The 17,145-nt window shown below is 44.2% G+C and overlaps 1 protein-coding gene across 1 annotated transcript in view; it reads left to right on the plus strand.

Annotated features, from left to right (window-relative positions):
* Positions 1–17,145, plus strand: part of PKP2 (plakophilin 2) — a 70,331-nt gene that overhangs the window by 35,444 nt on the left and 17,742 nt on the right. The window contains exon 6 of the mRNA XM_050918483.1: positions 8,580–8,757. Coding sequence (XP_050774440.1) covers positions 8,580–8,757 — 178 coding nt within the window. The remainder of the gene's footprint in view (positions 1–8,579; positions 8,758–17,145) is intronic.

Genomic DNA, 17,145 nt, shown 5'->3' on the forward strand with positions numbered 1-17,145 from the left:
CCAGAGTTCTGTATCTGAGGGAAAGAATGTAAACTTGAGGAAATTGCTAGCTTTTAAAGAGTATTAGTTAACTATTCCCTCTGTGAAGAGGGTCAAGAAGCCTTTGGTCAAAAATTCTTTGTGTGATATTTATTCTCCACCAAATGACAGAAAGATTATCTAATTTTCATATACAGGAGAGCAGTACATCCCAACCTTAGAAGCTCAACTTCAAGGTCACTGATTTAGTTAGTGGCAGGACTGTTAATGTAGACTTAATTGGCCAAAAACTAAGCCAGTTCTGACAAGACTAAAATTTATTTCTCAGTTCCTAATATGCTGGGAGACTACCTCCACCTCCACTGTGTGTGTGTGTCTGTCTGTGTCTCACGCGCGTGCACATACGCGCACACACACACACACAGTGGAGTTCCCCTAAAGAAGCGTGACTCCAACTATATGCCTCTGGAGTATGTAGCCTATAGGTATTGGCTAGGTAAGGTATAGATATTAGGTAAAATATAGATATAAATTGACTGTGCAGGCCCAAGTCTGTGAGACAATAGCTTAGCATAAGGCCTATAAAGCCTTAGCAGAAGTGACCCTATGTCACAAAGTATCATAAGATAAACATCTATGACTGGATGGCTGAAAGGTAACCACAAAATATCAGTTGATGCTAGTTTAAATATTTTAAGATAAGAACATCAGTAGATGTTCAGCATGAAAAGTGCCATGGCAACCAATTGACATATATACTAATAAGCTTCTTATCAGAAGACAGCACCCCAGCGTTATCACAGTAGGAGGTTTAGATATGCACGGAGGAGGCCAGGCATCTTTATGAATATTCATTGTGGCCACAGAACCTGTGTATCAGGGCCGACTACGGCCTAAGCCACTGAGATCTTAGAATTCCAGGGATAGGATAACCACTATTAGACTGCCGGTCTCACAAGTTTTAGGGTCTCTGCCAGGAATGGTGTGGATGTATGGAGTATCAGATGCTAGACATAGTGACTGTCTTGTGTTATCTCTATCTAATTTGCTGGGTCGGAGTATTTGTACTTTTGCTAATTGTACTAATAAAAATATTACAAGTATAGAAAGGTGTGACGGGGACGCTCGCCTCTCGTGAGTGCCTCCTGTGAGCTGGGTGGGATGCTGCAAGCTTTCCTTCCCCAGGTGCCCCCTGTTGTTTATTGACCTTACTAAGTGGGTCTTCAGTGGCACAGCCCTCCAGCCAAGTCACACAATCTAAAATGAAAGATCCTCTTCTAGGGCAGCTAAGAGGTCTGCTATCACTAGGGTCTTCAGTCCCGTTAACGCCTACCCTTCCCTTGAATATCATACAAGAAGATCTGGAGGACTTCGAAAACTGGAGAAATAGAAATGAGATGAAATTTAATACTGTGAAGTATAAGATCATGAATTTAGGGACTAACAACAAGAATTTTTTTTCCTATAACCTGGGGACATATCCAGGGCTGCCCGGGGGGGGGGGGGGGGGGCAACTGGGGCAATTTGCCCCGGGCCCCACAGGGACCCCGCGAGCCCTGGCCCAGCAGCAGTCCTGGTCTTCAGTGGCATTTCGGCAGCAGGGGGCCCTTCAGTGCTGCCAAAGACACAGAGCGAGTGAAGGGCCCCCTGCTGCCGAAATGCCGCTGAAGACCCGGACTGCGGATGGGCGAGTACAAGCGCCGCAGCTCCCCCCTTTGCCCCAGACCCACTGAATCCTCTGGGTGGCCCTGGACATATCAGTTGGAAGTGACAGAGGGGAAGAAAGATTGGGTATATTGGTTGCTCACAGGACCACTATGAGCCACCAGTGTGATGCGGCTGTGGAAAAAGGCTAATGCGGTCCTAGGATGCATCAGGCGAAGTATTTCCAGTAGAGACAGGGAAGTGTTAGTACCATTATAGAAGGCACTGGTGAGACCTCCTCTGGAATACTGTATGATTTCTGGTCTCCCATGTTTAAGAAAGATGAATCCATACTGGAGCAGGTGCAGAGAAGGGCTACTAGGATGATCCGAGGAATGGAAAACCTACATTATGAGAGGAGATTCCAGGACATTGGCTTGTTTAGCTTAACCAAAGGAAGGCTGAGAGGAGATGTGATTGCTCTTCATAAATACATTAGAGGGATAAACACCAGGAAGAGAAGGGAGTTATTTAAGTTAAGCACCAGTGTTGACACAACAGCAAATGGATCTAAACTGGCCATCTACAAGTTTAGGCTTGAAAAAAACCTAACTGGCTTTAAGACTGAACTTGATAAGTTTGTGGAGGGGATGTTAAGATGAGACTGCCTACAATGGCATGTGGCAGATCTGTGCCTGCTATTAGCAAATACCCCAACGACAAGAGATGGAGGACTAGATGGGGAGGGCTCTGAGTTACTACAGAGAATTCTTCTCCAAGTGTCTGGTGGATCTTGCCAACGTGCTCAGGGTTTAACTGATCACCATATTCGGGGCTGGGAAGGAATTTTTCCCCAGTTCAGGTTGGCAAGACCCTTTGAGGGTGGAGTGTTTCGTCTTCCTCTGCAGCATGGGGCATAGGTCGCTTGCAGGTTTAAACTAGAGTAAATAGGGATTCTCTGTAACTTGAAGTCTTTAAACCATGATTTGAGGACACCAGTAACCTCAACCAGAGGTTATGGGTCTATTACAGGAGTGGGTGGGTGAGATTCAGTGGCTTGCAATGTGCAGGAAGTCAGACTAGATGTTCGTGATGGTCTCTTCTGGCTTTAAAGTCTGAGACAGAACACCTTTCCTAAGGGTAATTATCTCCCTTGTGCACAGTGGGGCTCTCGTAATAACTCCCAAACTACAGAGTGTTAATAGGTTTCTCTAATAAAGCCATATAATACTAGACCAGGTAACAAGTAGCAGACTGCAAATGCGTGGCATGGACTGACACGTAAGGTAGGGAAATGGGGCTGGGAACAATCATACTATGTGTGATGTACCCCTTGATGAAAGATGTGAATTATGCTGTGAAACACTGGTGATGTATGCTGCTTACAGAAAGTGCTACCTTCTGCCACATACCCTTATGAACCCCAGCAGAGGGTGAGAGGAGGAAGCCTTGTCAGCACACCAACCTGACTGGCTGTGATTCTAGTACTGGGGATTGGAAGTTTCATAGAATATCAGAGTTGGAAGGGACCTTAGGAGGTCATCTAGTCCAACCCCCTGCCCAAAGCAGGATCAATCCCCCAGGCAGATTTTTGCCCCAGATCCCTAAGTGGCCTCCTCAAGGATTGAACTCACAACCCTGGGTTTAGCAGACCAATGCTCAAATCACTGAGAGATCCCCGTCTCCTGTTGAACCAGTGTGTTTTATCCAGATGTGGCAAACAACTGCAGGGTTCCCTGTAGCATTTTCTGTGGATCTCCAGCCTAGTCACAGAAAGGTGAAGTGACTTCCTCAGTCACACTGGAAGGTATGGAGTTGTTAGCTTCATAACTGCATTGTAACTATTAAAGAAAGGAAAAACTTAAATTTGCCCACAGTTTAACATGCAAGCTAATTAAGATATTTGAATTAGATTCTTTTTAGGCAGAGAAGGAAGTTACAAATTACTTGTGGGAGAAGAGTATGTCTGGTTGGGAAAGTGGGTTTTAGCCCATGAAAGCTTATGCCCAAATAAATGTGTTACTCTCTAAGGTGCCACAAGGTCTCCTCATTGTTTTTGCTGATACAGACTAACACAGATACCACTCTGAAACCTGTCAGTATGCTAGTAGTGGCATATGTTTCTTCCCTTAGAGAGCTGATACATGCAAGATGGGAGGGGTTTCCTTTTAAATTATTATTTCTTTCTGTGACAGCTCTGCCTGTCTGTGCTGTAATCCTGCCTGCAGGAGAAATTTTCTTTCATTTCTTAGATGAATGTTGCACAATAATAAGATCAAGAGGTTAGACATTCTCCTGCAAGCTTACCTGGCTCACCTTCAAAAGCTGATTTTGCTTGTTCTGGGTGTTCTACTTTGTTTCCTGCTGAACTCTTTACATAATCAACAAATACGCTGTTTGATGCAGACAAGGCGGTGAAATGAGGACAGACCCATGCATGGAATTAAGCAATAGGCCGCAACTTTTATGTAACTTCTGCACACAAGAGAGTTGCTACCCACCCATCACCCAGACTCTCCTGTAGCAGGCATTTAATTGGCTCCAGTGCAGGGGTTACAGGGCTCCTTACCATATAACCCATAACGTGGGGTAGGCTCTCCTCAGCCTACCCTGCCAGGACTCAGCTCTCTCTGAGTCCTAGCACCCTCCCAACTGTGAGAGGCATAGGCGCCAACTCCATGGGTGCTCCAGGGCTGGAGCACTCACGGGAAATAAATGGTGGGTGCTGAGCACCCACCTGCAGCCCCCCTACCAGAATCTTCCCCCTCCTCCCCTCCCAGCGGCTCCTGCATGCCGGCGGGCCCCACTGATCAGCACCTCTCTCTCCCAGTGCCTACTGCCTGCCACAGATCAGCTGCTTTGCAGCGTCAGCAGGTGCTGGGGGGGAGGAGGGAGGTTGCAGCATGCTCAGGGGAGGAACTGGGTGGGGAGGGGAGGAGGGAGGTTGCAGCATGCTCAGGGGAGGAACTGGGTGGGGAGGGAAGAGGTGGAGTGGGAGTGGGAAGAAGCAGGGCAGGGATGGGGTTTTGGGGGAAGGGGTGGAGTGGGGGTAGGGTCTGGGCTGAGCTGAGGGGGAGTCCCCCCGCCCCTCCTGGCAGATTAGAAACTTGGCATCTTTGGCTAGGGAGTCAGAAGATGCCAGGGCCGGCTTGAAGGTGCCAAGAGGAAGGCAAATAACTCTCTGATCCATGGCCAATTGGCCCATGAGAGGAAAAAATTCCGTCCTGGCCCGCAAATGGGCAGTTGGCTAGGCCAGCGGCAGCTGTCATGCCGGGTTCCCATTCCTAGTTCAGGGTGGGTATGGTGGGGCTGCTGGAATGGAGCCAAAAGAGGCTCCACATAGCCCTTGCACCAGTTTAAATCCTGGGAGCAGGTGAATGCTTCGCGCTAATAGGTAGCAGAAGCTCCCAGGAGGGGAAGGGCTACCTAGTGTCCCTCAGCGAGTGTCTCTTCCTTTGCTGCTGAGACTGGGTCCCCTCGCCACTGGTCTCATCAAGTTCCCCCACCCACTGAGGCAGATGGGCGGCATTTCTCTCAGCGTCACTCCGATGAAGTGGGTTTTAGCCCACAAAAGCTGATGCCCAAATAAATGTGTTAGTATCTAAGGTGCCACAAGGACTCCTCATTGTTTTTACTAGCATACTGTGTAGCATATCTGAAGGTAAAGGGCCTGATCCTGCAGACATTTTTGCATGTAAGTAACTTGATTCATGCCTATAGTCTCAGTGGGATTGCTCAAATGGGTAAAATTAAGCATGTGTGGGAGTGTTTGCAGTATCAGCAACATTTTAAATATTTTGGCAGCTGTGAGTCTTCTGTTCGAGGTGCTTTTATTTATTTATTTTTCTCATTTTTATATAACACCTGTGTTCCTGTGACAAATTGATATATGTTGTTTTGTTACATGAATTTTGTTTTACAGAAGCCAGTTCACAATATATTCTACTTGGACCCTCCCATTTTACTTCCTATTTACTGCACTGGTTTTTGTTTGTTTCATTTTTCCTAGAAGAAAGTTTTTGTAATACACAGGTGTGGCAGCATTCCCAACATTTGAGTGGGTTTTTTCCCCCACCGTTGGCAATTATTGTAATTCAGACACCTGTTGTATCTAGGTATTATAAAGGAAACATCATCTGTGAGCTGCTGAGAGGAACATCAGCCCTGCTCTGTGCTGCTTTTTTAAAGGATGAGGTTTATGGAAGTCAGAGCAGCAAACTGGAAAAACAATCATTCTCTTTGTAGTTCAGAGCAGCAGTTTACACTCACTCAGAAAAGTACCTTTAAAATCCTGGCTTAGTCTGTTAGTTTTTCCCCTACACTATTCTAACTAGTTAAAACTAGCTATGTAGACTGTGAACATACACAGTATACAGCACCCCTTCCTAAGTGTTCTTTTGGCTGGCTGGAAGATAACACAATTCCAGACATTGCTATTTTCACTTCTGTGAGGAATTCTGCTGTTAAATGTGGAAGAAACTTGGTAACAAGAATCTCTCATCTTGGTGTCTGCAATGTATGATGGTGATGTGCAAAATATTCTGTAGTGAAGTATTGTTGGTGAGCTAAAATTCCACCCACTGACCAGGAAGGAGGAAGGGGAGTGCGTATGACAAAAGTGGTCAGGGGATTTGCTGATTCAGAGCTTCCCCATTGTGACCTCCACCAAGGTGAACGTCAAAATGCCCACACCTGCATGACCCCTAAGGTATACTGCCTCCCTGCTTCTAGAAAGAAAATAAAAGTAAGAAAAGGTGAGATTTCTGGAGGGCAGCCTTAACAGCCTCACCCTCCAAAAAGAAAAAAATTACTGGCTTATACTATCTCCTATGTCACACCCACCTCCATCCTCAGTTTGGGATTTTCTTGTCAAACTGCTTATAACTAGCTTTCTTTGAGTACCTGCCAATGGTAAAGAAAATGCAATGGCAGTCATAATTATACAGTGGTACCTATGGACAGATCCACATGTTCCAGATCGGTAGCTCTGTTTGCAATATCAGGCTACAGGCCACTGCTGCTCCTGGAAAATAAAAGGTAATACATTCAAAGGGCCATATACTTGCTATAATCCACCCATTGAAGTCCATGGGAGTTGTGAGTGCAGATGTTAGGGGACTTAGGATAAGTTTCTCAGGTGACATGAATGGACCTTGTACTTCATAGCTCTGTTGATATCATTGGAGCTATGCCAATTTACACCGGCAGTTCCTTTACCTATATACAGAAAACAGAACTAATCACATTCTCAGTACCTTTGCTCCCTTTTCTTCTCCATTTCCCTTGAGAGTAGATACGTGAATGAGTAGTTACCTGTTATCTAGTTACCTAGAACACCTACTTATTATTCTCTTCTGGGCTTTGGAACCCCACCATGTGGTTCAGAGCCTTCCATCTTTATCCTTTGACATAATGTGTATACTATGTTGCAATAGCTCCATGGTGGGGGAAGGGAGCTCTCACTCATTTGATTTGTGTGTTTAGTTACATTATGGCATTTTTTTTTTCAAGTATGATAGCTAACATGTATATCTTGAGAGAGAGAGAGCAAGGAAAGTAAATTAAAAAAAAACCTCATCAACTCTGAGCGGAAACTCAAACATGCAGTCACTTACTTCTGTTACCACTGTAGGCCCCTGGGCATTTCTTACCTGCTTGTGCAGGTACAGTAAATGCCAAATGGAGTTCTTTGATCATTGTTCCTCACTAGCTGCCTGTCTCCTGATTTTTGGCATTGCTTTTCACTAATTGGTCACTGCTGCATAGAGGAGAAGTTCTTCTATACTTGGCTGATACTACAGAGTTTTCCTTTCAAAGGAAAAAGACAGTGTTGTATTTAAGGACAAAACCTTAGCTTGCAGACTTCAATTAAAATTGTTTTAAGTCCTTTGTGAATTCTTTCAGTATTAAAAGCTGTGTACACATAGTAAGATCAACAGTGCAATACTTGTCCAGTAAACCAGTATTGCATGAACTATTAAACATCTGACTTGCTCAGTTAAAATTCCTGTTAAATTTAAATATATGCAGTAAAATACCATAAATCAATGGTTCTCAAACTTTTTTTTTTTTTTTTTTTTGCGGACCACTTGAAAATTGCTGAGGGTCTCGGCAAAGCACTTAATGACCTTTCCAAATGTTGTTTGTGCCATTAGCTAACTATTGTAAAGCACTTTGGATAAAAGCACTATATAAAAAACCCCTTAATAATTAACGTTTTTTTGTTCTACAAACAAAAGCACACAACTCATATTTTACTATCACTAGTCTTACCTTTCTAATGCAGTGGATGTGCCCTCCTTCTCCCAGTGCGTCAGCTGGGGCTGGGAAGGAGGGACGTTTCTCCCCAGCAGCCATAGCTCTGGAGCTGGGGAAAGTCCCCTCCTTCTCTGGCAGCCACAACCCTTCACATCCCAAATTCCTCCCACCCCCTCTTCTCACCCCACTGCCCCCTCCCCTCTGCCCCCTATTCTCCCCAAGGCCACCACCTCACCTTACATGTGAGTCTTCTCCAGAGTCCAGGCACCTAATTAGTGGAGCCATGCCTGCATAACTCCACTAATTAGGTTGGTGGCTCTTCATTCTCTTGTGTGCATCCACCCAGGTGCGCACCTTAGAGAGAACTATCCACGGACCACCTGAATGGAGCTCGCGGACAACTGGTGGTCTGTGGTCCACAGTTTGAGAACCTCTGCCGTAAATCACTGTGCCTTTCCTTCTGTGCTTGATACACTGCCATGCCATGGGAATTTATGATATCGGTTCCATCACATTGATGCTTTAGGTCTAATATAACTGAGGATAGCAGGGATTGAGTTGTCTTTTAAAAGTTATCAAATTTTCACCTGATCCAAAGCCCACTGAAGTCAATGTGCGTCATTAATTACAGTGGGTTTTGGATTAGACCTTGTAAATTGAGTTCTTGTTGCCATTCTAATTTATTTTGGTTATTGTAGGTTTGCTGTGGAACTTGTCCTCCAATGACCAGCTGAAGACCCTGCTGATTAGAGAAACCCTGGACCCACTGACAGAGACCATTCTTATCCCCTACTCTGGTTGGCCAGATAGAGATTACCCAAAATCAAGTATTGTATCTGACCCTAATATCTTCTACAATGCCACAGGATGCCTGAGGTGAGTTCTCCATCTTCAGATACCCTAAATGCTACTGATGATAAAGCTGGGTTGAACACTCTTTTTGAACTTTACATGCTTCCAAGCACAGAGGGAAATGTCTTGTCTTGTTTTCAGGCTGACATGTAGGTCAGATTTTGAAATGCAACCTAGTGCGTATCTGAACTGAACAGCTGCTGTTCAGTATCATAAAAACAACTTTATTTATAAAGTTCCTACAACCTCTCCAAGAAGTGCAGCTAAACCATTTCAGTAAAAATAACCAGTAATCAAGGACCCAGTTATCCAAGCCTTATTCCTGCAAAATAGTCACATTGAAATCAAGGGGAAGGCTCATGTGAGCAGAAACTGTTGCTGTGGGTTGCAGGATTGGGCCCTAAATATTATAATATTAAAGATCTTTTTTAAAAATCGCACCATTACACAGTTTGTGCAGGGGAGGGGAGAGTCATTTAGTCTAATACAAGGGAAGACAGTCATTTTAAAAAAAGGAAAAAATATTTTCCAGTCAGTTTTGTAAAGTGTAGAGGGATGAGTGAAGCTGAGTATCCAGCTTCCCACACCGAGAGGCCTTTGCAGCAAAGCTCTCTCACCTACTGATCTAAACTGTGGATGATGAAAGGTAGTGGTCACCTCCACAGAGAAGAAATATCAGAGCACATGTACCTCATCCACAAAAGTATTGCCTCTGACCCAGCTGTCACATCACTTGCAGAATCAATGCCTGTTTAGTTTTGTTCCGTATAATTGATAGGAACTGTGACGTTCTCATTCAAATACCTAGTAGCTGGTCCTTTGGCAGTCTCACAAAAACGTGTCTGCCCTTTTGCTCTCTCCCTCCCATACACACCCTAAATACTTAACATACTCACACTCAGCGTTGGGTATTTGTCAGTACCTCTGGACAGCTGGGTGGATTTAGGATTGCAGTAAATGAAGCATTATTATTGAAAAAGTAATATTGTAATGCTCAGTGATGCGCGTGGAGAATAACAGTTAAACCAATAAGTTTGTTTAGTTATTTTTTTATTATGCTAGAATGAAATGTTGTTCTGGAAAGTACTTACAAATTATAGTAAGTATCCTCAGTACGTACATACGAAGAAACCTGTCTTAAGCATTCAAGTGACTGATATATCAATTCCTTGTTTAGAATGTGGCCTTCTAATAAAGGTGAAGCAGAGCTGTACTGTGTGCATGTATAGCTACTTTGGGGTGGTTTTTTAAGATATTATCAAACAAGGCAGAAGGCTGCATGTTATATTGATTTTACTATAGTGGGTATATTTTCTGAAATTCTGGGTTCACTGACAGCTCATAGGCAAGACTTCAGCAATGTGGTCACATTTATAATTAATGAAGCTGAGCATATTGTAAAACAGTGGCTTGTGCAGCCTCTGGAGAGGAGGTTCCGGATACGTGAGCAATTCAAGTGCTTCTGTGGTGAGTCTGTGACACTGGGATCAATCCCATGCAGAATTTGTTCCTCTGCCTTCCCAGCTGTTGTAGCAGTGCTGTGAAGCTGTGATGTAGCAAGGGGAAGGACGTCAGACACATGTTGCATTATTTATGGTCCTTGAGCTGGCCAAAATATTTCTATTCCATGCTGGTGTACTGCATCTGCTTGAGTGAGACTGGATTCCAGAGGTACTTACACACCTAGCCCCCTGAAAAGAATCACCGTAGGTGACCATTTAATTTGTGAACTCAGCAATAAGGCATTCAGGTTCTGATCCAGCACTAAGTAAAAAGGGTCTTTCCATGGACTTTAAGGAATCAGGATTATTGAATAACCAGATGAGTAATTTACAAACTGTTCACCCTGGAATTGTAAAACAGACACTATTCCAGGGGTCAGCAACCTTTGGCACACATGCCAAAGATGGCACGCGAGCTGACTTTTAATGGCACGCTGCTGCCTGCTGTAGTCCCAGCAGGCAGCAGCGTGCCATTAAAAATCCTGCCCAGCCCGGCCCACTCTTCTCTGCCCTCCGCTTCCCCTAACCCCCGTGGGGGCAAGGGGCAGGGGGCAGAAGCTTCGTCCTGCCGGCTGCCCTGCCTCTTCCCATAGTGTGCTGGGTTCCTGCCCCTCCTCCGCCTCTCCATCCCTCCCTCCCTGCCAGCCGATCAGCTGATGGCCTTTGCGAGGGAGGGAGTCAGGAAGGATCAGAGTCAGCGTGCTCGCTGCTCTTGGCAGAGGCAGAGAAGAAGTGGAGGCAGGGCCTTGGGGAAGGTGGGGTGGAATAGGGGCATTTCCTCCAGCCCCCTGTCCTGACCCCCCCCACACACACCCAGCCCTCTGCCCTGCGACCCGCAGCCCTGCACACCCCCCCAGACCCCTGCCCTGAGCCCTGTACCCCCTTCATACACACCCAGCCCTCTGCTTGAATCTGTCACACACACCCACGACCCAATCCCTGACTCTTGCACCCCTCACATCCCCACCTCCACCCTGAGCACCAAATGGGAGCTCCTGCACCCCCCTCCCACATTCCCACCTGCACCCCTCTCACCAAATGGGAGCTGCCCCGGTAAGTGCCCCACACCTGAACCTCCTGCCCCAACCCTGAGCCCCCTCCCTCATTCCAGCTCCTGGCCAGACCCTTCACCCCCAGCCCTGTGCTCGGTGCACTCCCACCCTCAGCTCAGTGCAGAGAGAGGAAGAGAATGGGCCAGAATCAAGGAGAAGGTAGGTACTCACTGTATGTGGGCAGGGCTGGGACCCCAGACCAGCAGCGGGCTGAGTGGGTCCAGCAGCCGGAATCCCGGCTGGCAAGAGCCGGCGGATGAAACCCCTGAGAGGCAGTGGGTTCCCGGCTGCCGGCCCCACACAGCCCGCTGCCAGTCTGGGTGAACAGAACCCCAGACCAGTGGCGGGCTGAGCAGGCCAGCGGTGTAAGATCAACATTTTAATTTAATTTTTTAAATGAAGCTTCTTAAACATTTTGAAAACCTTGTTTATTTTACAATACAACAATAGTTTAGTTATATAATATATAGAGTGAGAGAGACCTTCTAAAAAACATTAAAATGTATTACCAGCATGCAAAACCTTAAATTAAAGTGAATAAATGAAGACTCAGCACACCACATCTGAAAGGTTGCCAACCCCTGCACTATTTAGTTATAGTAATTTTATACCAAACATGTATTCACTTTCTTATTCACTGATAATTGTTGTGCCACTGGCTTTTTACTTGTTATTGAGGACATGGATGAGATGCAAAATTAATCCATGGAAAGCCTAAGGTGTGTCAGAACTGGAGATTAAAACTGGACAGTCAGTGAACACAGTTGTATTCCCCTCTGTCTTTTTTCTGTCTGCAGGGTATGTTTTTCTTTAAATCTGATATGTGATACACTGAGACACATCTTAGTGGCAGAAACTTTAAAGAAATGTTCCTTTGTCTTTAATTGGAAATAATCATAGAATCATAAACTTTAAGGTCAGAAGGGACCATTATGATCATCTAGTCTGACCTCCTGCACAATACAGGCCACAGAATCTCACCCACGCACTCCTGTAACAAACCTGTGTTTGAACCATTGAAGTCCTCAAATCATGGGTTAAAGCAGGGGTAGGCAACCTATGGCACATGTGCTGAAGGTGGCATGTGAGCTGATTTTCAGTGGCACTCACACTGCCCTGGTCCTGGTCACAAGTCCGGGAGGCTCTGCATTTTAATTTAAATTTTAAATGGATCTTCTTAAACATTTTTTAAAACCTTATTTACTTTACAAACAACAATAGTTTAGTTATATGTTATAGACTTATAGAAAGAGACCTTCTAAAACCATTAAAAATATATTACTGGCACGCGAAACCTTAAAGTAGAGTGAATAAATGCTTTTGTAGATTTCCCTTCGGATACTATGAGATGGTCAGTAGAGAATATATTTAATTTGTAAGCTCTTCTTTGGAGCCCCTCCCCATGATATCCGAGGACTGCACAAACATTACTGAATATATCTTCACAGCATCCCATGAGGTAGGGAAATACTATGGCCACTTTACAGAAGGGGAGTCTGAGGCACAGGGATTAAGTAATGTGACGTTCCTGTGGTCACACAGGAAGACAACAGAAGAGCCAGGAGCTGACCCTAGACTTTCTGATTCCCAGGCCAGTATCTTAGTCACAAGACTCATTTCTGTCAGCAGCAAAAGGAAGTCTCTGCATTTTACCTGCAAAATCCACTGTAATTATTTACTTCCTCAAGTTACAGTTTTGATTTTGCAGCATCAGCAGCATGACTGTGTTGTCCTAAAAACTCTGAGGCAGTTTTCTAAAGGCAACTTTTAGTTTTCTGGGAATGAAACAGAAGTGGTGGGCACTGCATTTTTTTATTTATTTATTTTTTTTTTAAACGAAAGGCTAGGTAGCTGCAATACCCCTTCCTCCCTTTGGATCTGAACAGTACCCACTGAATGCTCATTAACTTCACTGGGCATTGGATCTGCCCCTGAAACCTGAATATGCTCACCAATGGAATGGCTATGTTTATTTCTACTCATTCAGCATATAAAACATACTAACATATGTGTTATGGAAGCACCTCTAGGCCCCAGCTGAGACTGAGGTTCTATTGTGCAAACACATAGTAAGGGATAGTCACTGGCCTGAGGACCTTACAGACTGAATAGACAAAATGGACAAAGGGTGAAAGGGGACACACAGATGAGAAGAAGAGTTACCCAACATCACATAAAAGGTGAGGAGCAGAGCTGGGAAGAGAACCAGGGTCTCTGGACTCCCAGGCCATAGCCCTGGGACACTATACCATGGCAACTTTTTTTTTGCAAAAGGCTAGGTGGACGCTTATTTCTGTTTAAACTTATTTCAGTTTAGTTAGCTTAAATCAGCTTCTAATCAGACTAACTGGCAAAAGTCACTCTTAAACCAAAGTACAAGTGTCCACACATCTTTTTGCATCAGTTTAAATAAATTGGTTATAAAATCAAACCTTTAGTTAAACCAGTGCAACTTTCTTATGTTGAGAAGCCACTGGGCTCTGCACCACATTATGACTTCAGCAGGGCCAGCTCCAGCTTTTTTGCTGCCCCAAGCGGCAAAGTAGGGGGGGAAAAAAAAAAAGAGAGAGCCACGATCAGCAGCGCTTTAGTGGCTGCTCTACTGCACCAGTTTCATTCTTCAGCGGCAATTTGGCAGCGGGTCCTTCACTCCGAGGGGACTGACGGACCTGCCACCGAATTGCTGTGGAAGACCCAGACGTGCCGCCCCTTCCCATTGGCCGCCCCAAGCACCTGTTTCCTTTGCTGGTGCCTGGAGCTGGCCCTGGACTTCAGACAGGTACACTACACTTGCAAGAGCTAAACACAAGTGTGAGCACAGGAGATTTTTGGTTTTGCTACCAAGTCAAGAAGATGTATAGTAGATCAACTATTGCCATTAATTATAAGTCAATTCTATGATAAAAGTAACCTGGCTGTAGTTTTGGACATGCCTCTGTGAAGTCTGTAGAGCTGAATGTCAAACTTCTAGCCTGAGAAGCTGTCCTGTTTCCGCTTGCAGATGTGTGTTTTGTTAACAAATTCTCTTTGGTTTTGGTATGCAGATCTCCTTTAGTGGAGTAGTTGTGCATATATATTGCAGAAACCACTGCTGCTGTGCTAAAGTTATTGCATAAGCCATTCTCTCTTGTCAAACATCATGGTTTTACAGCACACACGCAGTGGTGGTTATACCAGACACATGTTCAACAATGAAGATTCTGTTCCTATAGGAGCACTTCAAGGCCACAGATATCCTAACTACTAATTAACTTCAGTTCTAACAGATAATAAACCAGTGTAAAAGGCAAGACCTTTTATTTGAGGGATAATAGAATCAAACCAAGACAAACATTAACTACTTGGTATAAACTTTTGTGTCCTAGTTAATGTCTACTATGGGGTAGCGTACATGGAACTAAAAAGATAATCCTGGCATCTATAAACGTGCCAAAGTTTTGTGTATACAAAGAGAGATGCCTGTTAGCTGTGCCCCTTTACAATGGACATCTGTCATCTTAGGCTTGATTAGTTATTTGCTTACATATATAGCCCAGAACAGCCACTTCAAAGTCAGCCAGGATGCAGATGCACAGAATTAGTCCCAGTGCTGGCCAGGAACTAGTCTTAGAAAGCTTATTGTAGCAACTTTTCAAACCTTGATATTTGCTTACTAAAGAATAAAGAATTCCAATGTGAACTGTTTTTGATCAAATAAAAATGGACATTGAGCCAAACTCGTCATTGGGGTAGCTCTACAGAGTTCAGTGGAATTACAAAACCTGTTCAGAGAATCAGAAGAATTTTGATTAACTTGTTTAAAAATTCTTTTTGTTTGCACTCTTTTGCCCTTCCCACTTTTGTGAAATGAAATACCATGAGATGTATTTCTGACCAAAATGAGATCAAGAAGTATTGGACAACTCACAAATATAGGGGGGGGGGAAGATTCTGATAAGATTTAGGATCCTTTCCAAGCCAAACCTAACCTTATAAAATTATCCATTTTCGATAAAGGATCAAGAGGAATGGTCTCGATTTTTTTTCTCTCATACTTCAACATTGTTGTAGTCCCATAGATTACAGTGGAATTACCCCTGCTGTGTGTCTGTATTAAATATGGGAGAATCTGGCTCAAAGGATCACTGAAATCCAAAGGAATGCTACAGAGAAGTCATGCAGTGAAAAACAGGGCACAGAAGGTGCTATGCTGGCAAATAATTTGTTTTAATGTTTATACATTGCCAGAATATAAATCTGTAATTAGTCCTTTCTTTTGTAATAACTGACATGTTTGTTGCTCACATTGTTAGTCTGTAGCCTGCAGCCTGTGTTGCAGCTGGAATGCTGCACTTTGAAGTTTAAAAATTATACGTGGCATATTGCTCGTGTTAAAGGTGAACTGCAAAGCTGCTTTTCAAAAATTAACACGCTCTTCATGATGTCTTCATGATACCAAATGAATAGCTGCCGAAGATAAATGCAGGAAAAAAATAAGTAAGAAAAATGTTTTGAGAAATTTACATTGAAATATTTAAAAATTTATTCCTTCTTTACTTGCAAGATAAGTCCTAAAGTCAAGATTCACTTTCAACAGCTGATAACATTGCAAATAGCTAAAACACTGCAATAAACACAGGAAAATGCTCACCACCTCTGATCCAACGTGTATATAATCTTAATCAATTATTTCAGGAGAAACAGAAGCCCAATCTTGAGCCCAGTATCAGGTCCATGAGTGGGGGCTGGGGTGGGAGGAGGATGAAGGTTGAACTGATTTTTCATATATTTTGCTTTAGTGTGTTAAAATATTGGCAGTATTTACCCTGGGCATGTGATATGAGTGACAGTGGGCTGTGATTTTTAGAAGAATTTCAAAATCCCTTTTTACTCTATTTGTGATCCCCCTCCAATCGTTTGCTCCCTTTTGCACGTACTGACAGTCATAAAGCTAAACATTAGAAAACAATCAGGCATGTTTCAGTGGCTGCCAGATACTGAGTTTCTGACACAATGGCATTGTTTGTATCTGAAAGAAACTTTGGCATTCTTTCCTGAACACGGAGAGTTAGGTAAATCAAAAGAAAGGGTGTGTTGCCTAACAGCCAGGCAAATAGATAAAATTGGCTTTACTATTTAATGAGCTAGTCAAAGCAAACCTGGCACTGAACCCAGGGAAAGTGGTGTGAGTTTTAAAGGTAATGTTGCATATCTTTCTCTTGATCTGAAAGTACTGTGCTCTGCTTTGACTTCATTCATTCCTTCAAGTGGAACTAGATGGATTGGGTAGCCTCACAGCCTGAAATGTTATAGTAGCCACTACACACTGAATATATGGTCTTGGGCCTGGTCTACACTGGGGCGGGGGAGGGATGTCATTGTCAGATACGCAACTTCAGCTACGGGAATAGCGTAGCTGAAGTCGACATATCTTATTTCGACTTACCTCCCGTCCTCACGGCACAGGATCGACAGCTGCTGCTCCCCCATCAACTGTTTCCACCACTCGCCCTGATAGACTTCCAGAGTCGACGGGAGCGCGTTTGGGGATCGATTTATCGTGTCTAGATGAGACACGATATATCGATCCCTGATAGATCAATTGCTACCCGCCAATCCAGCTGGTAGCGTGGACGTACCCTTGGATATGACAGTGCATGGCTGGCATGGCTGTGCTTCTGAAATAAAAAACAAACCCCTTTTCTTAGCACAAGACTTCCTGTGTTTCTTTGCTGTACTTTGAACACTGGTGAGAATGTGATCTCCCTTTTGGCATGAACTACCTGTTCAGAAGGGTTCTTCATGAATAACAGGAGATAAATGCTTCACACTGGACAGAAGATGATTGTTCTGCCCAAGTTGCTGCAGAAGCAGATTTG

Source organism: Gopherus flavomarginatus, chromosome 1, assembly GCF_025201925.1.
Source record: "Gopherus flavomarginatus isolate rGopFla2 chromosome 1, rGopFla2.mat.asm, whole genome shotgun sequence".
Taxonomy (NCBI): domain Eukaryota; kingdom Metazoa; phylum Chordata; order Testudines; family Testudinidae; genus Gopherus; species Gopherus flavomarginatus.